The sequence below is a fragment of the Eptatretus burgeri genome, chromosome 5, assembly GCF_056783735.1.
Source record: "Eptatretus burgeri isolate ZD-2024b chromosome 5, Ebu_testis_v1, whole genome shotgun sequence".
Lineage (NCBI taxonomy): Eukaryota > Metazoa > Chordata > Myxini > Myxiniformes > Myxinidae > Eptatretus > Eptatretus burgeri.
The window spans coordinates 26,095,846-26,118,312 of record NC_140965.1 but is presented as its reverse complement, the minus strand read 5'-3'; the positions used below and the strand labels follow the sequence as shown (position 1 = coordinate 26,118,312).

The 22,467-nt window shown below is 43.3% G+C and overlaps 1 protein-coding gene across 9 annotated transcripts in view; it reads right to left on the bottom strand.

Moving 5' to 3' along the window:
- The window catches only part of TRAPPC11 (trafficking protein particle complex subunit 11), a 204,981-nt gene that overhangs the window by 116,530 nt on the left and 65,984 nt on the right, over nucleotides 1-22,467 (bottom strand). For all 9 annotated transcript variants that reach the window (XM_085881171.1, XM_085881169.1, XM_085881174.1 and 6 more), the window contains exons 7-10: nucleotides 9,730-9,803; nucleotides 7,793-7,889; nucleotides 3,886-4,019; nucleotides 416-563 (exon numbers count right to left, since the gene is read on the bottom strand). In XM_085881171.1, coding sequence (XP_085737297.1) covers nucleotides 416-563; nucleotides 3,886-4,019; nucleotides 7,793-7,889; nucleotides 9,730-9,803 — 453 coding nt within the window. The remainder of the gene's footprint in view (nucleotides 1-415; nucleotides 564-3,885; nucleotides 4,020-7,792; nucleotides 7,890-9,729; nucleotides 9,804-22,467) is intronic.

The following is a 22,467-nucleotide window of genomic DNA, read 5'->3' as shown; positions in this document are numbered from 1 at the left end:
AATGGTGGCATTTTTGTGGATACCATGGTGGAGAATATAAGACTAAACACAAACTTTCACAATTAAGCAACACGTGCATCCGACTATTCATTTGGAATTGGTCACCGGCTTTCACACCAATACAATTTTTTATTACGGATGCTGGGCATCAAAACGCTACATATATCAAACAAATCGTTTCAAATGGAGCACCTCACCACCATTAGAGCATTTAAATTGCATCAGCGATGGCAATAAATGTGAGTTGTTGCTCCCAGCTTGCCGGCTCGATGACAGAAGACGCCATTTGCGTTTTTGCAGTCTCCATCCTAACCCTGTATGGAATCTGGTGCAACTTGCTAGTGCGGGCACAGGGAACTTGATAGCATTTTACAACTTTAATAAATGTGTTCCTTATGTTTCGTAGAAATAGTACCAATGGCTTGCAGAGCTGCAATGCCATTTTCTTGCGATCTTGCGCACGGTATGCAGCTTGCTGGTAATAAAAGCCAGGATGCTGCGTCTGAATAGCAGTCAGTCCCAGTTTGATCGCTTCATCAAAAAGATCTCCGAACACTGAATACCTGTACCAAAACATGCGCAGTTCATCTGAACTAACTTCAAACCACCTTTCACTCCATTTTCATTCAACATAAAGATCAAGAATCAGTAAAATATGATAATAATATCAACGATTTTGACAACAAAGCATTGCAGAAAAAAAAAACAAGAAAAAGGAGAAGACAATACATCATCTAAGTGGAAACATCACTAGTCACTGCAAATTTTCAATATTGTTGTCCTCACACCAATTACAAAGACTGTGGCAAGGCAGATTGTCATTGATTGGTGAAAGGGCCCCAACCAAAGTATTCAAGTCTTGAGTGCAGTATTTTCCATAATGTCATAGAAAGACAAAGCATTGATTACTCCCTCAATTACAACTGACTAGCAGATACCCGTCAACGACGGGTCACAATACTCGGTTACGGTAGTTTCTTTGGATGTTTTGCACCGCATTCAACAGCTCAGTTCATATTGGTGGCGTGTCTGGGTGCCCATGGTAGAGTTTGAGAGCGGTTGCTTTAGATTGATGGTCTTGACACATAGTGCCGGATGAGTAACAAGAATGATTTGACAAATTCATTGTTTCTCTATTACCTCCATCAACAGATTAACAACATGGCAGGATAAAAGTCTTCAATGCCGAGTTGAACAAACGTCCTGAACTCATGGACTTAGTTCAGTAAAGCACGTCGTCTGGGACCCGGCCGTCGGTTTGCCGCCGAACGCTGCTGATTGTGAGGTCATCAATTCCCTCTTTGAAAATTCTATCTATGTTTGATTTTTTTGAGTCCGCTATCACCTGCATAAATACATGGAACACATAATGTGAAGATTTTTGAAGTATGAACAGAATATGTTCAGAGAAAAGTGTGTTAGAAGTTCCAGGCTTACGCCCATTATATTATGATGTTCTATGTCCCCAACTTAAAAATAGCCTGAGACCGTTACATTGCCTGAACAACCTTTCACTTTTGGTGCAATTCAGCCATATAAGTATCAAAGCCAAATTCTCCCCATCAGATGAAAGGGTGTACCACAAGTACTCACTCTACGTGATAGGCTTTCAGTGTTAACTAGAACAATTTTGATGTTACCGACTACTTTTAACAATTTTGCAGATGAGCAGTTCTGTGAAAAACCACGACGATAGTTCTCATTGGATAGTGGATGTGCTTGCCTTCATGCCAGCGCAATTGACTTATTCTGTGATCAACGTAATACCAGACAAAGTTTGTCTTCATCACTCATTTTAACATTCTTGTCGCCTAATCCGTCAATCATTTTCAACATGAGGTGACGTGGTTCAATACCCGAGGAGGTGGCGTAAAATATATCACGAGGGAATGAGCAATGTGGTGGACATGTCACAAGCATTCGTATTCCCCATCAACAATTTCATCATCACTTCATGGTGAAATGCCAAGCAGATCTTCATCTAATACCATTTTGATTAAAAATGAATTTCAAATACCATTATAAAGCAGGTGCTATTCAGTAGGAAAATATGCACCGGCAGGGTAAGAAAAGTATATTTCAAGTTAGGGTGAACTGTCCAAATCGATCTGGCAAAAAGTCTACATACTTGGTGAATGTGAGAGTGTGAGAGTGTGAGAGTGTGACCTCTCCAAAGATAAGGAATAATGTTTAATTTCCATCACATTGGTCATAACTTCTTTTATTTGAATAAAATTTTAAAAATGTTTCATCTCCCTTTAATATCCTTTCCAAATACCTCCCTCCCATACAGCTTCTCAGTCTTTTGAGTCTGTTTCCTTCATAGTTCGCTTGCAAACCCACATGCCCAATCTTGTCTCGTTGCGATCATGCAGCACTACTTTTGTTGATGCTTTTAACCAATCTTCCCTCCACCCTGTTCACATGCCTGTCTGTCATTGGCTAAACTTGGGATACAGAAAAGAAACCTGCCTTGCAGCAAGTGTGGACTCGTGGCCATTTAAACCCCTCACCTCTGTACCCCGATCTTCTACAAACGATAAAGCATTTGACCTGAAGTTCCCATTTCACTATAATCACATTAAATTAACCAATTAAAATCAAAAGTTGCACTTAATATCCCCTCAATGGTTTTTGATTGAGAAAAATTCAGAAAACACTCGGCATTTCATTGTTCATAAAATGCAGTTGATGGGCATGGCTTTGGGCAAGATATTCCAATTCTGCCAACAACGTTTTGCAGTAACAACATAACCCATTTCAACTCGGAGAGTAAATGTTTGTAGCTTCAAACTAGTTTTTCTTTTAAGATGGTGACTTGCGCTACAGGTAGGTATTCTTATTATTATTCTTCCTGCTCATTTTGCCTGATGAAATCAGTAACAACTAGAAGGGAACTTGGTAGAGCGCATACCTCCGCCATGTAATGCCTGATCCATGAGAACATATCGGGCCCAATACATTTTTGAAATATCACACCATACAGTATTATAATGTTTTTGGCCCAATCTCTCAATCATGAAGAATCACTTAAGAAATTAAATAATTCTCGTATCCAGATTCGGATCTTCACCAGAATCGAATCAATTCGTCCTTGCCACACACCCAACCCTGTTCACCAAGTTTCGTCCGAATCCGTGCACAACTTTTTGAGATATCCTGTACACAAACAAACTGATAGAAAGGGGTGAAAACATAACCTCCTTCACCTTCGGTGGCGGAGGTCATGAAACACATGCCGAATCGTTCCCGAGACAACAGGAGAGCATGGTTGGTCGAGTGCTCTTGATGATAATGTCTTTGACATGAACCTACACGAGATGGTTTACAGTACTGTTTCGTGCGTAACGATTCCATTTATGCAAAGATACAGGACAAGGACATAGATGAGGACAAAATCATGGAAAAAAGAAAAGCATGGGATCCTACGGCCGATATAATCATGCGACAAATAGTTTGTATGCTTATTGATAACCGCATATATTGCTTTGTAAGGTTTCTTGTAAATCCCAGGTCGTCATCAAAAATAAATTGTAATAGTATATGATCCCCCTACCCCCTAACCTCCTCCCCATACTCGTGCACCCTCACAAATACAGCATGCCAACAAGTTTGTTTCCTCACTTTTCCAAAACAATTTAATTAGTGTTGGAATGGCATGGTAAACGGAGTAACTGCTATTTGCATATAGTAATGCAAGCTCAAATACCATTAAACGAGTTCATATACACGAGCCAAGCCAATCTCATCCATTAGTATATGCGTCCAAAGGCTATCCTGAGCCAAACCCATCCTGAGCCAAATCCCAAACCCACGTATTTCTGCAGCTATAAACATCGCATGCCAATGGGTATAAAAAGTGTGCACTTGCAGACTGGCACGCACTGTTTTGCCATCCAAGCAGCATGCTCGAACGCGAGCTCAGAGGAACCACTCTTTGTCTTGCACAGGTCAACATGTTTGCGAAAATTCGATATGGCATCCAGAGGAAGGTTGTGTTGAAAGCATAGGCGACAGATCTGCCACAGAAAATGAAGGTATTATGGTTACACTTTGAACAGTCAATTCTCAGAGGTCTCATATTACCAGCGAAAGAAAACAAAAACCGCACGTACGACGAGGAGGAATTAAAAAAAAACGATATCCCTGTGGTTTGCAACACTACGGACATACGAGCAAACGGAATCGGCTGCCATGGCAAGGGAAATGAGAACGAGCAACTGGAGTGCCTTATTAATACCGAATATGAAGCGATACTCACAAAGGAGAAATGGAGAATATAACAATACCCAGTTCCAAAAGAGAGACACATATTACAATGGATGGTTGAGATAAAGATGCAAAATAAAAATAATTCAAAATAACAAGGGGTTTCGAAGACTCATGGTCGGAAGATAGATAACACGGCGGGGGCAGGGGGGGAGGGGTGAGAGGGGAGGCCTGTGGTGCAAATTGTCACACATGAAGTTCTGAAAACTAATCATTACCAGAATTGGTGTCAAAGCCACCCAATGCTCACCTGTTTATACATTTATCGTTTTTCGTTTTTAAAAGACTAGTCTAATAATATTTTTAATAAAGCATTGCAGTGAAGTCTGATCCAAATAATTTTAAAGCAATATATGTATTTGTATATTGTAATCAGTAAAAAATACTGTGGTAGATAAAAACATTAGAAAAGAAAAAAACTTAAACGTTGATGTGCTACAAAAAAGTTAAGTTCAAAACAGGTCAAAAATGTTTAAAAAAAATTGAAATTTTTTTTTTAATTTCAACTTCACTACATCAAAAATAATATACCCCAAAGGAACATCCATGCCAACTATCAGCATCCTAGTACACATATTAAATGAATGGCAAGCTTCTAAATAACTTGCACCAAAAACTTTAACGTTGATGTGCGACAAAAAAGTTAAGTTAAAAACAGGTCAAAAATTAAAAAAAAAAAAAACTTACATTTTTTTTATTTCAACTTCACTACATCAAAAATATACCCCAAATGAACCTCCATACCAAATATCAGCATCCTAGTACACATATTAAATGAATGGCAAGCTTCTAAATAACTTGCACCAAAAATGTTAACATTTTCACGCTGACGCTCATGCCGGGGGTATCGCTATAGCTCTCTGTTCTTCGAACAGGCGAGCTAAGAATGAAAGACGACGAGGGAAAAACTACATACACTGAACTACGCATTTTTAGGTAATACAGTGCCGAAGCTTTTACTTCAACAACGGCTTTTGCTTTCCCAATTCTACTTGATGCACCAATGAGAAGAAGACCGTTGATCGATTTGCGAACAAATGGTTTGAAACTCTCGAGAAGATTCAACATAATGAGGAGGCATAATCTGGATCTGTAAAACAAAATGAGAGCTCAAGGGGACACTGTACTCGTTCATAATTTTGAATCGTGAACAGCTCAAGGATGATATATATATATATATATATATATATATATATATATATATATATATATATATATATATATATATATATATATATATATATATATATATATATATATATATATATATATATATATTTTTTAATTTGCTTTTTTTGAGGGGTTGGGGGAGGGCAGTGGTTGGGAAGGGTGGGAATTCAATTATAAATATATGGGACATTTTCACAAAAGCGGGTCAGGTAACGGTAAAGACTGTCCGAGAATTTTTATCAAGCATGTATTGCCCAGTCAGTGCAGAGGCCTTATGGTGATCCTGCGTTGCTGACATCATTTGAACATTTTTCTAGGCCTTATAAGGGGTTCAAGCACTATTTCGAGAATATCAAAGAAAGTTGATTTTTTTAGTTTGTTCTTCACCGTTACCTGGCCCGCTTTTGTGAAAATGTCCCATATGTGGGAAACATTACGGGCCCAGACCGGGAATCGAACCCAGGTCCTCTGGAAAACCGAACTCGTGCTCTGCCATCTGAGCTATCTGGGCGACCCACTGGCTGAGTAAGGCAATTCTTCCACCATATACAGATGTTGCTATCTTTCCCCCACTGCTTCCGGGGCACTCGCTGCCAACCATTGGAGCAGCTCGGGCCTGCTCTCGAGAGGGTCTACACATATATTTATGATGTTCTAATCCTGTTCATTTACAAATTCAATTATAGTGGAAATACAGGAAAAATGAATTCTTTTTTTGGACTCCTCATGAATAAGATTATAAATAGGAACACTGTACATCAATTTCACAGAAAAAAAAATCACAAGTTATTTGGTAAGGTAAATACTGGGAATAAGATAGATAGGTACATAATATTTAGACACTTCAAAACGAACGGCCAGGAAGTGGTCGATAAAATCTAATACAGAGAAATGTAAGGTAATGGGGATAGGTAGAGATATGAATCCATTCCCTGAATGCAGCCCCTGCGAGGTGCGGCTCGAATAAAAGATTTAGGGGGAAAAGTAGACGCGGGCTGGAAGGGTGGCCTCGAGGTACGCACACTCGCCGTCATCAATGATTCATCAATGTGTGTGCCGTCCCTCGGATGGACATTAAAACGGGCGTCCGGTCAGCTGGAATTGTGGACGTTAAAGATCCCACGGTGTCCTCCGTTGGGAGTACGCGAGTTATCACCGACACCCTGAACAAATTCCAAATTCCTGCCCTGACCTTGGTCAGAAGTCAGGCCTGGCCAGTTATGTCGTGAAAGACTTGGGCCAAGCTTCCCCCAGCCAAAGCCAGAAGAACATGGGAATAATTGTGGCTGTTAAAGAAGAGGAATAAGATGAAGAGGGGGGAATAGAAGACAAAGGAAATAACAGCAAAATCTGCATTGCAGACATGTCTAGTCTGAAACTTTAAAAAAATGCATTCTTATTTTGTCACCTTAATATGAAAAAGTACCCCCGTGTGGGGGTGACAGTCATCTCTATAATGTTTTTACTATCGTAGATAGTTGCCGTTGCCAGATATCTCCTAAAATGACAGACTAGATAGGTTTTGAAAATGGCGACTTTCACAACTTTCGTGACCTCGTGACCTTAACGCTGACCTCAAATCCGGGGAAAAAATATGTCGTTGGGTATCACTCATCGACCTCTACCCACATACCAAATTTCATCAAGACCGGAAGTAAAAAGTTTTCTTTGTACCAGGAGGTGTTTTTGACAATCTTCCAGGTTACGTGGCGGCCAAACGGGACAGAAATTCAAAAATCTGTCCAGTTAGATACAAGATAATATTTTTTTACTATCATAATCAATAAACAGTTGCCGAATATCTTGTAGAATGGCAGACTAGATAGGTTTTGAAAATGGCGATTTTTATAACTTACGTGACCTCGTGACCTTGACCCCGGACAAAAGTTATATCGTCGTGCAACACTCATCGACCTCTACCCACATACTAAGTTTCATCAAGATCAGAAAGAAAGGTTGTTGACGGACATTTGGTCCGGCTTTATTAGGTCATCTCGGTAGAGATGACCTAAAAAGGAAGTCCAAAACACGAGAGGGGGCCCAACAAAAAACACAAACATTAGCGTCGAATGTTATTTAAAATGAAACGCACCATTAAAACAACAGGGCTGTTTACATTAGTAAATGGAAGATAGCATGAGGATAAGACAGAAGTGTTGAAGCGAGTGAAGAGGACCGACACGGTAAATGGAGAGAGAAATATTTTTCAGGTGGATGAGAGGATAGGAAAAAGGGCCACAGCTTGGAGCCAACGAGAAATCTGCAAACAAGCCGATACCTTTGCATGCGCGCACACATGTACACTGTATAAAAATCACTGAAATGTGCGTCATGTTGGAGAAAAGGGTTTCACCTTGTAATTAATGAAGCCAGCAAATGTTTTTATCTCGAGAACATTGGTATCGTAAGCTCGCAGCTCATGCACGTGGCTGTACGCATTTTTATAATGTCTGTGGGGGAGAGAAACCGGCAGAGGGGGTAAGATTACTCACGAGAGACAGACAATCATCAATTTTCAAAATACAACACAAAATTTAAAAACGTAATCTCATCACCACCATAGATTCCTTTTAGCCATAAGTCCGAATTCAAAGAGTATAATCTTATTCTTCGAATGAACGTATTCCCCAGTGACTGTTCACGAGCAGCATCACAGCTTCAAATGACAGGCAGGATGGCCGAGAGGTACGCATACTCGCCTCTCAGCTGTTTGGCCTGGGTTTCAATCCTGACCCAGCTATAAACTGTCATCCTGGTGTTTCACAAGTATGGTGGTTCATCAATATGTATGCCATTCCTTGGATGGACGTTCACCTCGGCGTCCCGTCTGCCGGCATTAGTTGGTGGACGTTAAAGATCCCACGGTGTTTTCCGCGAAGAGTATGTGAACTATCGCCGGCACGGTGGCCAAATTACAAATTCCTGTGCTGGCCTACAAGGAGCATTGCATCAGCAGCACAGCTGCACCCCCAGTCAACAATTTCTGAATTCACGTGAAAATATTTAAGACATGCCAGGTGGGAAGGAGTGTACAAGTTGGTATCATAAGATGGAGTGTCGCTCAATCATGCAACAATTTTTACCATGAGAATCGTCACAGAGTGTGTCCTTGGATAGCGAGTTACGTTGGACAAAATGCGTACACTGTGTTATACGGAGCGGATCCAGAAGAAGAGACAATGATCCAAGATGAACCAGTCTTCAACGTACGATATTCCATTCACACGCACCACAGCTCGAGAAACTTTGGATTGCAGCACATGAAGCACCTGAAACCGCAGCACCATGAAGTAACGGTTCTGTGTGAACCCATCTTTGGACAGTGTTTTGTGAACATGCAGAGCCTTCCTAAGATTACTGAGCGGATGACTAAGATTACCTGAAAAAGGTCATGTTCACAGACAAAGCTTGCGTTCCTGTATCAGGGAAGGTCAACTGGCACAATGTGAGGATCTGGGGCTCTGAAGACCCCTACGTGGTAATTGAACACACGCAACAGTCCAAAGGTCAATGCGTGGTGTGGCCTTCTCCACGACCACGAGGTGGGCACATTTTTCTTTGCAAAGGATGCAGAGACCTCAACAATTTACATCTACATGTTGGAAGGATTTTCCTTCCCACATATTGAAGACCTGCAACATATATCATTTTTTTTAAACAGGACGGCGCTACCCCTCATTGGGGACTTAGTCGTTCGAGCCGTCGTGAATGAAAAATTTCCAGGTCGCTGGATTGGCCAAGATGGACCAACCACCTGGCCCCCACGATCACCAGACATGACATCCCCCCCTTAAATAATTTTCCTGAGGGAGTTTGTCAAAGATGATGTGCACAACACCAAGGTGGCAAACGTGTAGGATCATCGTTCTCAGATCACAGCTGCATGCGCAATGGCGGGCGAAAACATGCCGAGCAAAACACGGCAAGAACTCATGTACCACCTTAACGTTTCGCGCGTGACAAACAGACCTCACATTGAAGTGTGTTGATGGTGTGCCTAAAATGTCATGAGTTTCTGCATCATATAAACCAAAGTGTATCGTATCATTTGTGGTTCTAAATATATTAAAACCCAAATTTGTCCGGGTCATTTTGGAACACCCTGTATCTTTCAGAATCAAATATCAAATATAGCCTCTGAAAACGCACGGGTTCAGTTGTAATGAAGGCAGAAATAACACCCGAAGATAAGCCAGAAACAAAAAATGGGAGGTTTGGAAGCATAATTGCTGAACACGTGTGTTGAACTGATATGCGTAGGACAGGAAAACGTCGAGAAAATAAACTCACTTGAGAGCAGTTTGTGTGTCTTGCTTCAGTTCACAGAAGAAGCCAATTTTGAACTGATGTCTCACGAACAGCAGCTGTGGAAAAAAACACAGCTCAATGTCAACAACACAAAAGGTGTTCATCTTTAAATCATAAAGATGATTTAAGTGGGGTTTTAAAAGACAATCTGTTAACATGACTGTGTCCACTATGGTCAATTTTTCAGGATTAAAAAAAAAAAACAATAAAACTCAAAAAGCATTTTTAAGAAAAGAAAAATTACGTCTCTTCCATTGAAAATGTAGACAGTGACGTGCAACCAGGCCTCAAGGGCGGTGTACAGAAATATTATACACATACAAACAGCACCAGTCAAAAGTTTGGACACCTACTCATTCAAGGGTTTTCTGTTTTTTTACTATTTTCTTCATTGTACAAGATTAGTGAAGACATCAAAACTATGAAATAACACATACAGAACTAGAGAGGGAGCACTCGGTAAAGTGCAAAACCTCCGCCGCCAATACTGCTGGGTCACTCAAGTGAACCTTATATCTTATTCATTAAATATGATGTCAACAGTGCTGACAGAGTTATAGTTCTTTTCTCCAACGTTTTTTTTTTTGGGGGGGGAGGGGGGGGTTTGGAAATCACTTAAAACATGTAGAAATGCTAAAAAAAAAAAAAAATTAAAATATTTTTTCAAAATGGCCGCCATAGCGGCCATATTGGATTTTGAACAAAGTCCAAAATCTAATGGCACGATCATTGGACCATAACTAATCCCCCCACCAAGTTTCGTCGAAATCCGTCAAGGAGTTTTTCCGTAATACTGTTTCCAAACAAACAAACAAACAAACAAGCAGTCATAGACTGGTACTTATGAAATCGTCAACTTGACCTCTGACCTTGTCTAATAAAAGCTGTCTCTCGAGAAGGTAGCGACACAAACCAGAAGTTTCTACGATGATTCTGTATCAAACCATCAAAAATCGTAATGTCGACCGAAGCAAAAATCTCCATTTCTCCACGCAATTATATTATACCTGAACGTAACTCAACGACGCGTCTGCTCGAGCGCACTGCATCACGTTACGACCCGTGACGCGTCGAGTGAAATATTTTTTATACAATCTTAAAACGTCTCCAAAACAACTGATTTTTACCAGAATTTCGACAACCGAGTTTTAAACGTCCCAAGCGATCTCAAAAACCGAAAACAAAATTAAAATCGAAGTTAAAACAAACTCGTAACGTCGAGCAAAGCAAAAATCTCCATTTCTCCACATGAATTTACAGAATTATGTTTGACCTCACTGTGACCTTGATCTTTGACCAAAATCTAATCAGCACGAGCCATCACCCCCCTGAATCACGTGGTGTAATTTGACATTGGTAGCTTCTTCCGTTCTCGAGTTATCGTGCCTACAAACAAACAAACAAACAAACAAACAAACAAACGGAAGTCATCAATATACTTACGAAATCTTTAGATTTCGTAAGTAACAAACATAAAGGGGTGAAAACAGTAACCTCTGATCTTCGATGGCGGAGGTTAATTACGCAGTAACCAAAAAAAGTGTTGAACAAATCAAAACATATTGCATATTTTAGATTCTTCAAAGTAGCCACCCCATTGCCTTGATGACAGCTTTGCACTCTTTTTTATTTTATTTGTATACCTTGTCGAGGCTCGTGTGAGAGCTAACACACAACGCACAACAAGGGGGGCATGAGACGAGAGGGGCGGGAGTGGGAAGGACAAAACAGTGAGGAACAGAAACATTAGGAGATCAATGGAAGGGGGAGGAGGGGATGGGGCGGGGAACACGGGGTATACAAGATGGATATTCCAGGGACTTTCAGGAAGAAAAGCAGGGAATTTGAAGGAGGTGGGTTTGGGGTGGATTAACGGGGGTAGAAAAGATCGAGGATTTGGATGGGGGACGATAAGAGGTGGTGGTGAACAGCTGTTTTGAAGGCCTGGAGGGAAGAATGGGATTGAATAGAGTGAGGGAGTTTATTCCAAAGGCGGGGAAAAAGAGAAATGAAAGAGTGAAGGTGAGCAGCGATTCATGGTTTTGGTAGTTTTACCAGAAGGGGGTTGTTGGCAGACCTTGAGCGCCCTGCGGAAATGTGGTGGGGACAAATCGCAGAGAGAGCAGGGGTGGCGAGGCTGGAGAGGAGACGGTAGAAGACAGAAAGAACACCGACCAGCCTGCGGTGATTGAGTGAGAGGCCCAAAGACTCAGCCTCATTGCGGGAGATGCAGGTCAGGTCAGGTATGGGAGCATGTGCCAGAACAGCGTGTCGCTGTGTCCACTTTCCGCCGGTACTCCAGGGGCCTCTGTCTGGCCATCCCCCAGGCAGATGCCAGGCCCATCCCCATCTCCTTGAGATGATGGTCAACCTGCTGCAACCATGAGGCACGTGGTCGGCCCACTGGCCTCCTCCACTCATGAGACTCCCTCGCTGAGAGAATCTGGTGAGCAGGATCAGCGTCAGGAAAACGAGCCACATGTCCATACAGCCGCAACTGACGCTCACGGACTATGCAGGTAACAAATCTCATCCGAGTCTCTCTCAGCAACCGCTCGTTGGACACAAAATCCGACCAGCGATAGCCAAGGATTCTCCGAAGACACCTGGTACCAAAGGAATTAAGTCTCTGTCTCAGATCCTTGGTCAGAGTCCAAGTCTCGCACCCATAGAGCAAGACTGGAAGTACCAAGGACCTGAAGACTCGGACTTTCGTCCTCCCGCACAGGTACCGGCAGCGCCACACCCCATGATCCAGTGAATCCATGACTTCCCAGGCCCGACCCAGATGTCTATTGACCTCTGACTCGCAGCCAGCAGAGACATGAATATCACTGCCAAGGTAAGTGAATCTCTCCACGACCTCAACATCCTCACCACAAACAGACACAGACAGGACAGCAGCATCCAAGATGTCACCGAAAGCCTGGATCTTAGTCTTGACCCAAGAAACCCAGCGGCTCAGACTCCTCATTCAGCACCTCGAGGGCCCCCAAAAGGATGTCTAAAGTCTCCGCAAAGATGACTGCATCATCTGCAAAATCAAGGTCCGAGATCTTGACATTCCCAAACGATGCACCGCAACTTGATCTCTCCGACATCCTCCCTAAAATCCAGTCCATACAAGTGCTGAAAGGTGTGGGGGCAAGTACACATCCCTGACGAACTCCAGTAACAACTGGAAATAAGTCAGAGATGGTACCATCACACTTCACAGCACTCTCAGTACCAGAGTAGAGTTCAGACATCAGATCGATCAGTTTTGGTGGCACCCCACGAAGACCAAGAATCCTCCAGAGGACATCCCGATTCACTGAATCGAACGCTTTACAGAGATCAACATAGGCTGCAAGCAGCACCTGCCGAAACTCTCGTCTGCGTTCGGTGAGGACACGAAGGGCAAGGATACGGTCAATCGTTGACCTCTTTGGTGTAAAGCCTGACTGCTCTGGACGCTGGTGCTCAAGCAGATGGTGGCGAACCCTATCAAGAATTATCCGAGCAAAGACCTTGCCCGGCACTGAGAGCAGCGTCACCCCTCAGTAGTTGTTGCAGTCTTGACGATCACCCTTCCCTTTCCGGAGAGGGACAACAAGGCCCCTCTTCCAGTCAGTTGGGATGATGCCTGTGTTCCAGGCAGAGCACAAAACTGCATGCAACGACACGAGTGCAGCATTTCCACCAGCCTTGAGAAGTTCGGCATGGATGCCACAGATCCCTGGAGCTTTGCCCCGTTTCAACTGGTTCACCGCGGCCCGTGTTTCCACAAGCGAAGGTGGACCACAGTTGATTCGAGGGTCACCAACAGGGATTGTAACACCCTTGATGCCCATCTCGACAGCTGGGGGATCAGCCTGGTACAACCGCTCAAAGTAACCAGCCCAGCAGGCCTTCACTTCAGACTCCCCTGTCAAGAGCCTACCACTCGCTGCTCGAACTGCAGTGCTCCGAGGGATGGGCTTGGATGAACGTAATGCGCGAATTACCCTGTAAGCGGGACGAGAATCACCTGTCCACAGGTGATGCTCTACCCCCTCACAGATTCCTCGCACATAGGCCTCCTTGTCCACCCTCAGTGCACGTACAGTTTTACGCCTCAGCTCCCTGAACAGCTCAGCTCTGCCATTCAGCCTGGCCCTGCGACTCTGGTCAATGGTATCCAGTGTCCCTTGAGAGACAAAATTCTTCTTTGCCCTGCGGTGAGCTCCAAGACATCCACCGGCAACATCAAGGACGGTGGTCTTGAAGGCGCTCCACAACTCTTCAGGACCCCCCAAAGCACCCAGACCCCCCCAAGTGTCCACTCAGCCTGTTCGCAAACTCCTCAGCTACTCCGGTAGACCCTGCAGTTCTGGATCATCCTCCAACGACCGTCAATGAGGACATGGTCAATCTCCTTTGCCACACCGCCAGTGTTGGAATACCAAGTCCAGCGATGAGCTTGTGGGCGCTGAAACCATGAACCAGCCACCCTAAGTCCATGACTTCTTGCAAAGTCAAGGAACTTAGTGTTATTCTGGTTCATAGTTCCTGACCCATGGGGACCAACACACACCTCATAGCCATCCCTATCAGTTCCACTCGATGCATTGAAATCCCCCAAGACGAGAAGTGTATCTCGTCTGGGGCATTGATCAACCACAGACGCGAGTGTGGCGTAGAATGCATCCTTCACGGTGAGATCACTCGCCTCAGTCGGAGCATAAACAGAGACCAGGGATATGACACCTAAGGAGTGACGAATCCTTAATCTCATAATAAGCTCGTTGACCAGAACTCCATTTAGGGCCACAAGTTGACTTTGACAGGAGAGGAAGTCTGCGAGCCATGAGTGGAGATGGCCTTGGATACCATAGGAAGAGAGTTTGGTGAGCAGGGCAGGGTGCTAGACCGTGTCAAAAGCACGTGATATGTCCAGGGATACGGCTTGGATTTCATGTCTGGCATTGAGGACTTCCATCCATTGTTGTGAGAGCAGAAGCAGCATATCCAGGGAAGAGTGACCTGGTCTGAAACCAAATTGATGATCGGCAATCAAGTCATTGGAGAAGAGGAAGGATTTGATGTCTGAAGCGATGATGGATTCCATAACCTTGCTGATGATTGGGAGAAGGCTGATTGGTCTGCAGTTGCAGGGATATGTTTTTGCACCTTTTATGCAGGGCAGTAATGTTTGCTGATTTCCAAGCAGATGGCAGATGACCTTGAGCAAATGAGAGGGTGAACAGAACAGAGAGAGGGTGAGCAGGAGCAGAGGAGCAGGTTTTGAGGACACGTGGGCTGAAGCCGTCTGGACCAGTTGCAGAATCTGAGTCAAGGTTTGACAGCAAACTCTCCACCTTGTCAGGAGGAAAGGACACAGAGTTCAGGGACAGTTGGGTGCGACTGGGTAAGGTGGGTAGAGAAAGTGATGGGTTTAGGACACAAGATTTAGCTGCAAACACCGAGTTTAGGCATTCAGCCTTTTCACGTGCGGTATCAGCAGTGCGGCCATTTGAGGTACGCGAGGGGATGGAGGGGGAACATACACCAGAAACAGATTTGATTAGACGCCACCAGGATTTTGAAGAGGAAGAGAGGTTTGAGAGTTCAGACTTGAGATGAGAAAGATGTTGTTTTCTGGCTCTCCTGAGGGTAGATACACACTTGTTCCGAGCTTTATGGAAGGAACTGAGATTACCCTCAGTTGGGTTTGCTTTCCATGAGGCAAAGGCAAGTTGTTTCAGGACAACTGCCTCACCACTAGCTTCAGTGAACCAAGGGCGGGAGGAAGGGTAGGACAACTGAAGACGAGAGGGGATAAATCTGTGCATGAGGGAGAGCAAGTTTCTTTGAAAGAATTCCCAGGATGAGTTGATGTTGGAGTAAGTAGCGATAGGTGATCAGTCTATAAGTTTGAAGGCTGCTTGGAGACCTTGCCAGTCGGCTTGAGTGAAATCCCAGACTCAACGGCGGGTGGTTCTCTGATAATATCCAGAGAGATGTCCACTTTGACAAGGACGTGGTCAGAAGAACCGATTGGAGTGGAGGAAGAGCAGCAGATATTGTCAGGGAAATTTGTCAAAATCAGATCCAGAAGAGATGGAGTACCATTGGTTGAGATCCAGGTCGGGAAGTTGACCGACTGAGTCAGTCCCAATGAGTCGCAGAAAGCTTTTGCTGAGGTGCCATGACAGGTGAGAGAGGTACCCACACCTTGCCAACTGGCATGATGACAATTGAAGTCGCCACATATGAGTAAGAGAGAGTTTGGATGAGAAGATAGAAGATGGTCCATGTTTTCGGATAGTGAGGTGTAGATGGAGTCAATACTGTTAGGTGGAGGGTACAGTACACATATAAACATGAGGTGGGAGTGGAGGGGAAGCCGTAGCCAGAGGTATTCCTGGAGGTGTGGGGGAGTGAGAGCAGTGCATGGAGAGTGAGGAATGGAGTCTTTGATGAAGAGAGCAACTCCTCCACCAGGACGAGGCTCAGGTCTGTCAAACCGGAGAAGGGAGTAACCAGGGAGAGATACTTGGGAGTCAGACACATATTGGGGGAGGAAAGTTTCTATTAGGCACATTATGTCTGATTTGTCAGTGGCAACGTGTTTGGAAAGATCTGAAAGGTTTGAGCGAAGGCCCCGAATATTTGAGGTCCACACTGTTGAAGAAGAGGGAGGCGAGGAGGCTTTGAGTGCAGGGGGTGGGAGGGGAGGGGGAGGGTAGGACAAGGGACGAGGGGGGGGAGGTAAGGTGGGTTGTTGAAAGAGTGTGGGGGATTGCAGAATTGCTTGGGGAGGGGCTCGGATGAGGGGGGAAAGAGGCTCTGTGGTGCTGGGAGAGAGGGTGGACAAGAGAGGGGGAAGAAGGCAGTTGAGGATTTGAGGAGGTGGAGTGAAGGGATTGCGGTGAGAGGGCAATGGAAGGACACAGCTTTGTGGATGGGAGGGGGGCAACTTTGAGAAGGATGAGTGAGGGGGATGAAAGGTGGGACAAAGGTGAGGGGGAGGGGGTTTTGAGAGAGGTGAGAGGGAGGCTTGGAGGGAGAAGAGTGGGATGGTTGCTTTGAGAGTGAGGGGTGAGAGGGGTGAGTTGGCACTGAAATTGGAAAAAAAGTATGGTTGATGGAAAGCGAACATTCAGAGCAAACTGGGGTTTTAAAAAGTTTTAGGTCAGAGATGCAATTTAACACAATTCTTGAGGGATGCAATAAAGGAGAATTCAGAGAATGGAGAGAAGAAACGCTGTCTCAGTTGGATTTTTTTCGGCAAGGTATGAATGCAAGGTCGAATTGCAAGCAGTCTGCTTAAATAGAAGAAGAGTTGTGCATTATGATACAGTACAGAGAACCACACGTGTGAAAGAGGAAGATGAAGCATTATAAGAGATCGTTTTTAGGTCATCTCTTTGAGCATGACCTAATAATATGGGTGTCGATGTCCTTCGATCCGTCCGTTCACAATGAAGTTGAAGTGGGAGATCTGGTCATTAGCGATCCTGATAGAGGTCTATGAGACTTACACTATGGTATGACTTTCAAGGTCACCGAAGGTCAAGGTCAAGGTCACGAGGCCTTTGAAGTTGCGAAAATGACGATTTTCAAATTCTATCTCCTCCGCCATTTCTCAAGCGATCTTGAATTTGATTGTGACATTTGAATCTATGGGACAATATCTAAATTAGGTCAGGCCGGATTTTTGATATTCGCTTTTGTTTTCGTGTCACGTGATTTCAAATTTGGCAAAAAATGCGAAAATGACAATTTTCAAAATCTATTTCCTCTTACATTTCTCAAGCGATCTTGAATTTGATTGTGGCATATGAATGTATGGGACAATATCTAAATTTGGTCGGGACGGATTTTCGAATTTCGCTTTCGTTTTCGCGTCACGTGACTTCAAAGTTTGCAAAAACTGCCCTACCTTCAGGAGGCTATATATTCTCTACTGGGCATGGTAAAAGTTAGTGAATGGTGTCATTGCATAGCAGCTGACCTTGTCTTTCATGTTCATTCGAAAGAATACCGATATCTTTGAATACATACACGTCACGTGACTTTGAATTTTGCGAAAACTGCTCATGTAGTTGCAAAATGACGATTTTCAAAATCTATCTCCTCCTACATTTCTTAAGTTATCTTGAATTTGATTGTGGCATCTGAATCTATGGGACAATATCGAGGTTTGGTCAGGCCGGATTTTTGATATTCGCTTTCGTTTTCGCGTCAGGTGACTTCAAAGTTGGCTAAAAATCCCTCCTGACCCGAGAACACGACACCCTAGTAACAGGAACTCATGCTTGTTTCTCGCAGAGATGACAGTCACTCCCGCACGGGTGTATTTTTATTATTATTGTTTGAGAGAGTTTTCATCAGATTAGGTCATGGAAGTGTTTTAGAAATAATCGTGAGGTGAATGGTGAAATTGGATCGGTAAACGCAGGGGGTGTAAACAGATCACGTGGTTATGGGAGAAGCACTTGGCTCTGGGAGGTGTATAGTGAAAAGTGAATGTATTTATTTTAAATAAGGATTGCTTGACATTTGGAAAAGGGAAGGTTGATGTAAAATCGTGGAAGTGTGTGGTGAATTTGGACGGTAAATATCTTTATATCTTGTCTTTCCTCTTGCTGTCTCCCTCTCATGAGCATGTGGGCCCAAGTCAATCACGGAAGCCGTCAAAGGTATCGTGGGCATGGGGGAAATAATTCATAAGATAATTATCTTCATTATTTCTTGATTTGCTTTTTGTTCCTCCTACCCGTTTTTCCTTTAATCAATCCTGTTCTTGTCCTTCCAAAGTGTCGGTCTGGTGTGCAGTCCGGAATTGGGAAGAATACCACTCGACTGACCATGAGGCCTGCCTGCAATACGAGTCCAGAAAATGATTTCCGTGGCGCATCTCTTGGGGGCAACACTTGAATTAATTAGTCAATAAATAGTCTGCTGAGTGTTAATATCAAAATCCACAATCCCTAAACTAACCAGTTTTTGATGAATATGCATTTTAATTATGCTTCATAAAAACAGCGCCCACGATTGGCCAATATTGGAGAATTGTGTACATTTCAATGGGAAAATGTTATGGGGGTGTTATTTCAAATATTGTCTATTGCACGTTTCTGAAGCAACAAAATTTGGTTAATTTGGGGATGGGGATGGGGATGGGGATGGGGAAGGGGAAGGGGAAGGGGTGGGGAGTGTTTGTAGATGACAGGTCTTTCATTCTAAAGTGATTCTGGAAATTGTGCAGTTAAGTATTTTATATGAATAGCTTCAGGTGGGGATGGGTAATTGCATAACTTCCACTCCTCCAAACCTCACCCTCCTCTCATCCTTTCCCCAAAAGCCTTGTTTGCATTTTTACAATGCTTTCAATACGATGAATTTCCCCTCGATTCATAATTTTATAATAAATTTCAGCTTTCAGTCGGAACATTCCCTGTCGTTATAATTTTGATTTGACAAACTTTGCATTATTACTAAGCTTATATAACTTGCGGTGCAAGCAAATGTACACTGAACACAATGTGATGCAATTAAATGAATGGATGTAATATTTGTTTTTCATGAATAAAACCAATCAATTTCTATAATCTGTTAAATTTTGTTTTTAAATAAAAGGTGTGACAAAACAACAAGGGGGTTAAAAAAAACACATGTGCGACACTTGTGTTCACTTTGCATTGCTGGTTGTTGTTTTTTCCTTCTATTTTTAATACATTAAATACACACTAATAAGCCCCAATATACCCTTTACAAATAAATATACTTATTTTACTCTTCAACCCTAACAGGACACTTGTATTAATCAACCAGAGTTAATAAGTATTCTGTCCAATGTTATGTGAATTCCGAACAACAAAGCAACTTAAATCATAATGTAGTTCAAGAAGTTTGTTGAAAACAAATGGACGACCTCCCCCCAACCACCAAAATAAATAAATAAAGTAGAATAATGTCTATTTGGAAAATAATGTCAAAATTAAAGTTGCAGAACTCACAACCAAACTTGGAAACATGAATGCGTTTCATATTCACCAAAATACCAATCTGATTTTCACTTTATAATTCCCTGCAGGTGTTTGTGTAAAATGTGCCGTCCAGGACAAAATGTCCACTTGCAAATGGAATCGGCCACATACATTTCAATTATTCCTCTTCGCTGTCTGAATCATCACAGTCATGTGTGGCTTCTTCATTCGGCACATTTTCACAGCCTTTGCACTTACACAAGTCTGCACAAGGAAGCTGCTTTTCAACACATCTGCACTTGCCTGGTTTTCTTACATGAACAATTACCGCACCTTGAATCAACTCGGACCAAAAAGAAAACAGCCCTTCAGTTTTTCCTTTCAAATTTCTATATTTTTAAAAATTAATTTATCAATTTGCAGTACAGTGTGTGAAATTTAGACCCATCGACTAAAGTTACCTGTGAAAACGATTCGGATAGCAGATTAGGCTCGTCTTCAGATTCGGAAGCACCGTAACCAGCAATGTTAATGTGGCCAATTTGCAGACCGAGACTGTTTTCTACTTTCCTTTCCAGCCTCCTGGGAATAAGCTATTAGTTTCCAGCTCACAGCACAAAATAGGAATTTCTTCCAGTTGTTGCTGGAAAATGGTAAACAGTTTTAAAAACTGCACTGGAAAGGTGCATTATGCACCGTATTCTCGGACCGACAATGTCCACGGCCAATGCCGTGGAGGCCGCCATTGCTGTTTCTGCAGGGCCTAACGCACAAGCTGGTCAACCTTGTAATGGTGATGTTGATTCGCTGATGTAAGAGCGATGACGTAGCATTTCCGAGCTTCTTTCTACGGTGCACCCGGGAACAAAAACGGACGGCCTACTTCGTTTTTCATGAGAAATTATGGAAAAAAAAATCAACTGTGGATTTGAAAGGTGCAATTCTTCATATTTCTCTTAATTTTATCATGTGACATGTACACTCACCCATTGACATGCGTCACAAAAGAGCAAACTAATCAGATATGCCATTTGGTCGACACAGCACGAGTAAGGCCGTAACCATCGACAAATTGGCACAAAACCCCTCGCGAGGAGGGTACAAATGTAGTTGTTCATCAAGGGTTTCGCTTGGCCCCCATCCTTTCAAACTAACAAACACCTCACAGGTGACTGTTGCACATTGTCGTTACTGTTACTTCGAAAACCGAAGTAAAGATCACTGGCTTCCTGGCGGATGATGTGCAGTACCGAGGACTACCCATCGCTAGATTCGTGACCATCCAGATGGAAGATTTGAAGTCATGTCCACACTGTCCACCGTGGGATTCAGACCTTGGTTCAATTCCATCCCATATATATATATATATATATATATATATATATATATATATATATATATATATATATATATATATATATATATATATATATATATATATATATATATATATATATATATATATATATATATATATATATATATATATATATACATACATATTATATGTTACAGTTTTAGAAATGTACCCTGAGAGAAGAGCATTCATTTACATGTAGAGTTCCCAAGAATGAGTTATTTCATTGGTTTATGTGGTAATTAGACCTTTGCCCCTTGTTCAGAGGTTTTTTTTTTGGGGGGGGATGCATTGAGGTTAGTCTGTGTATCCCTGGGGTGACGTCTTCCCCCCTCTGCTACTTCCAATCTCTTTCTCAATCCACCATTGGTTCAATTCAACAACCCCTCCTTCACCTAATAGGACTTACTTCAACCCCACAATCAGTTGGTTGTCCCTCGGTCCGTCTGTATCCCTCTCCATTACCGCTCCATCCATGCATTATTTTGTTAAGCACATTCAGTTGTTCTGTGTTCATTAGAGACGATTAATCCTTCGGGCCGATCGGATTACCCTCCTCCATTCATTCTCGCTGCATTCTCCACATTTGTCATGTGGGACAACGCTTTTCAAATACAATGTAAAAGTACAACGCTTCTCCCATACGCTGAGTACAAAGGACATCTCACATATGCAATACAGTAAGTACTGTATGGTTGAGTGCTGGGCATGCGAGGGGAGGGGCAGAGGGTGCTGTTGGCTGCCTTACGTGTGCGGGGAGAGGGGCCGGGGGCACCGGTGGCTATCTCCACAGCACGACGCAGGAATTTCCACTGCCGGCGCTGTACCCCAACCCCTGGAGGACATGCACCAAAGAGGAACATGCTTGCATGACATTGACTCTATCAAAACCATGCTCAGCCCAAGTGGCTTAATGAGACGAAATGCAAGCACATTGTTGCTGATGCCCTGGGGGCAGGTATATCTCAGACTGTCTGTTCAAGAGATTGTCTGCCGGAGTGCGGGTCACGCTGGACTCAACCTCACTGGGATATGAAGTGCAGAAGCAAGTTGTACCAGAGCCAGAGGCGAACGGCAACATGAGCTAAGTAGCTCGGTGCAGTCCCCTGGGATGTCACGCAGCTCCATATGCACTCGCACCACACGCTTCTGACACAACACCGACACCACACCGCCAATCTTTCCCCTTCCAAACCCCCTCACACAATATTTGGTCCAATGTAACCCCACGTGGTTGCGTGGGGTAAGGAAGGAGCTGCCCCCACACTCCATTCTGCCTCGTTCTTCTCAATTCTTCTTGTTTCCTTCTTCCTGGATTGAAAGATGGCACCTGTCTGTTGTCTAACAAGTCTGTATAAGAGGGAAATGCGTTTTAGGAGTAAACCTGCTCTGCTGTGTATTTTGCCT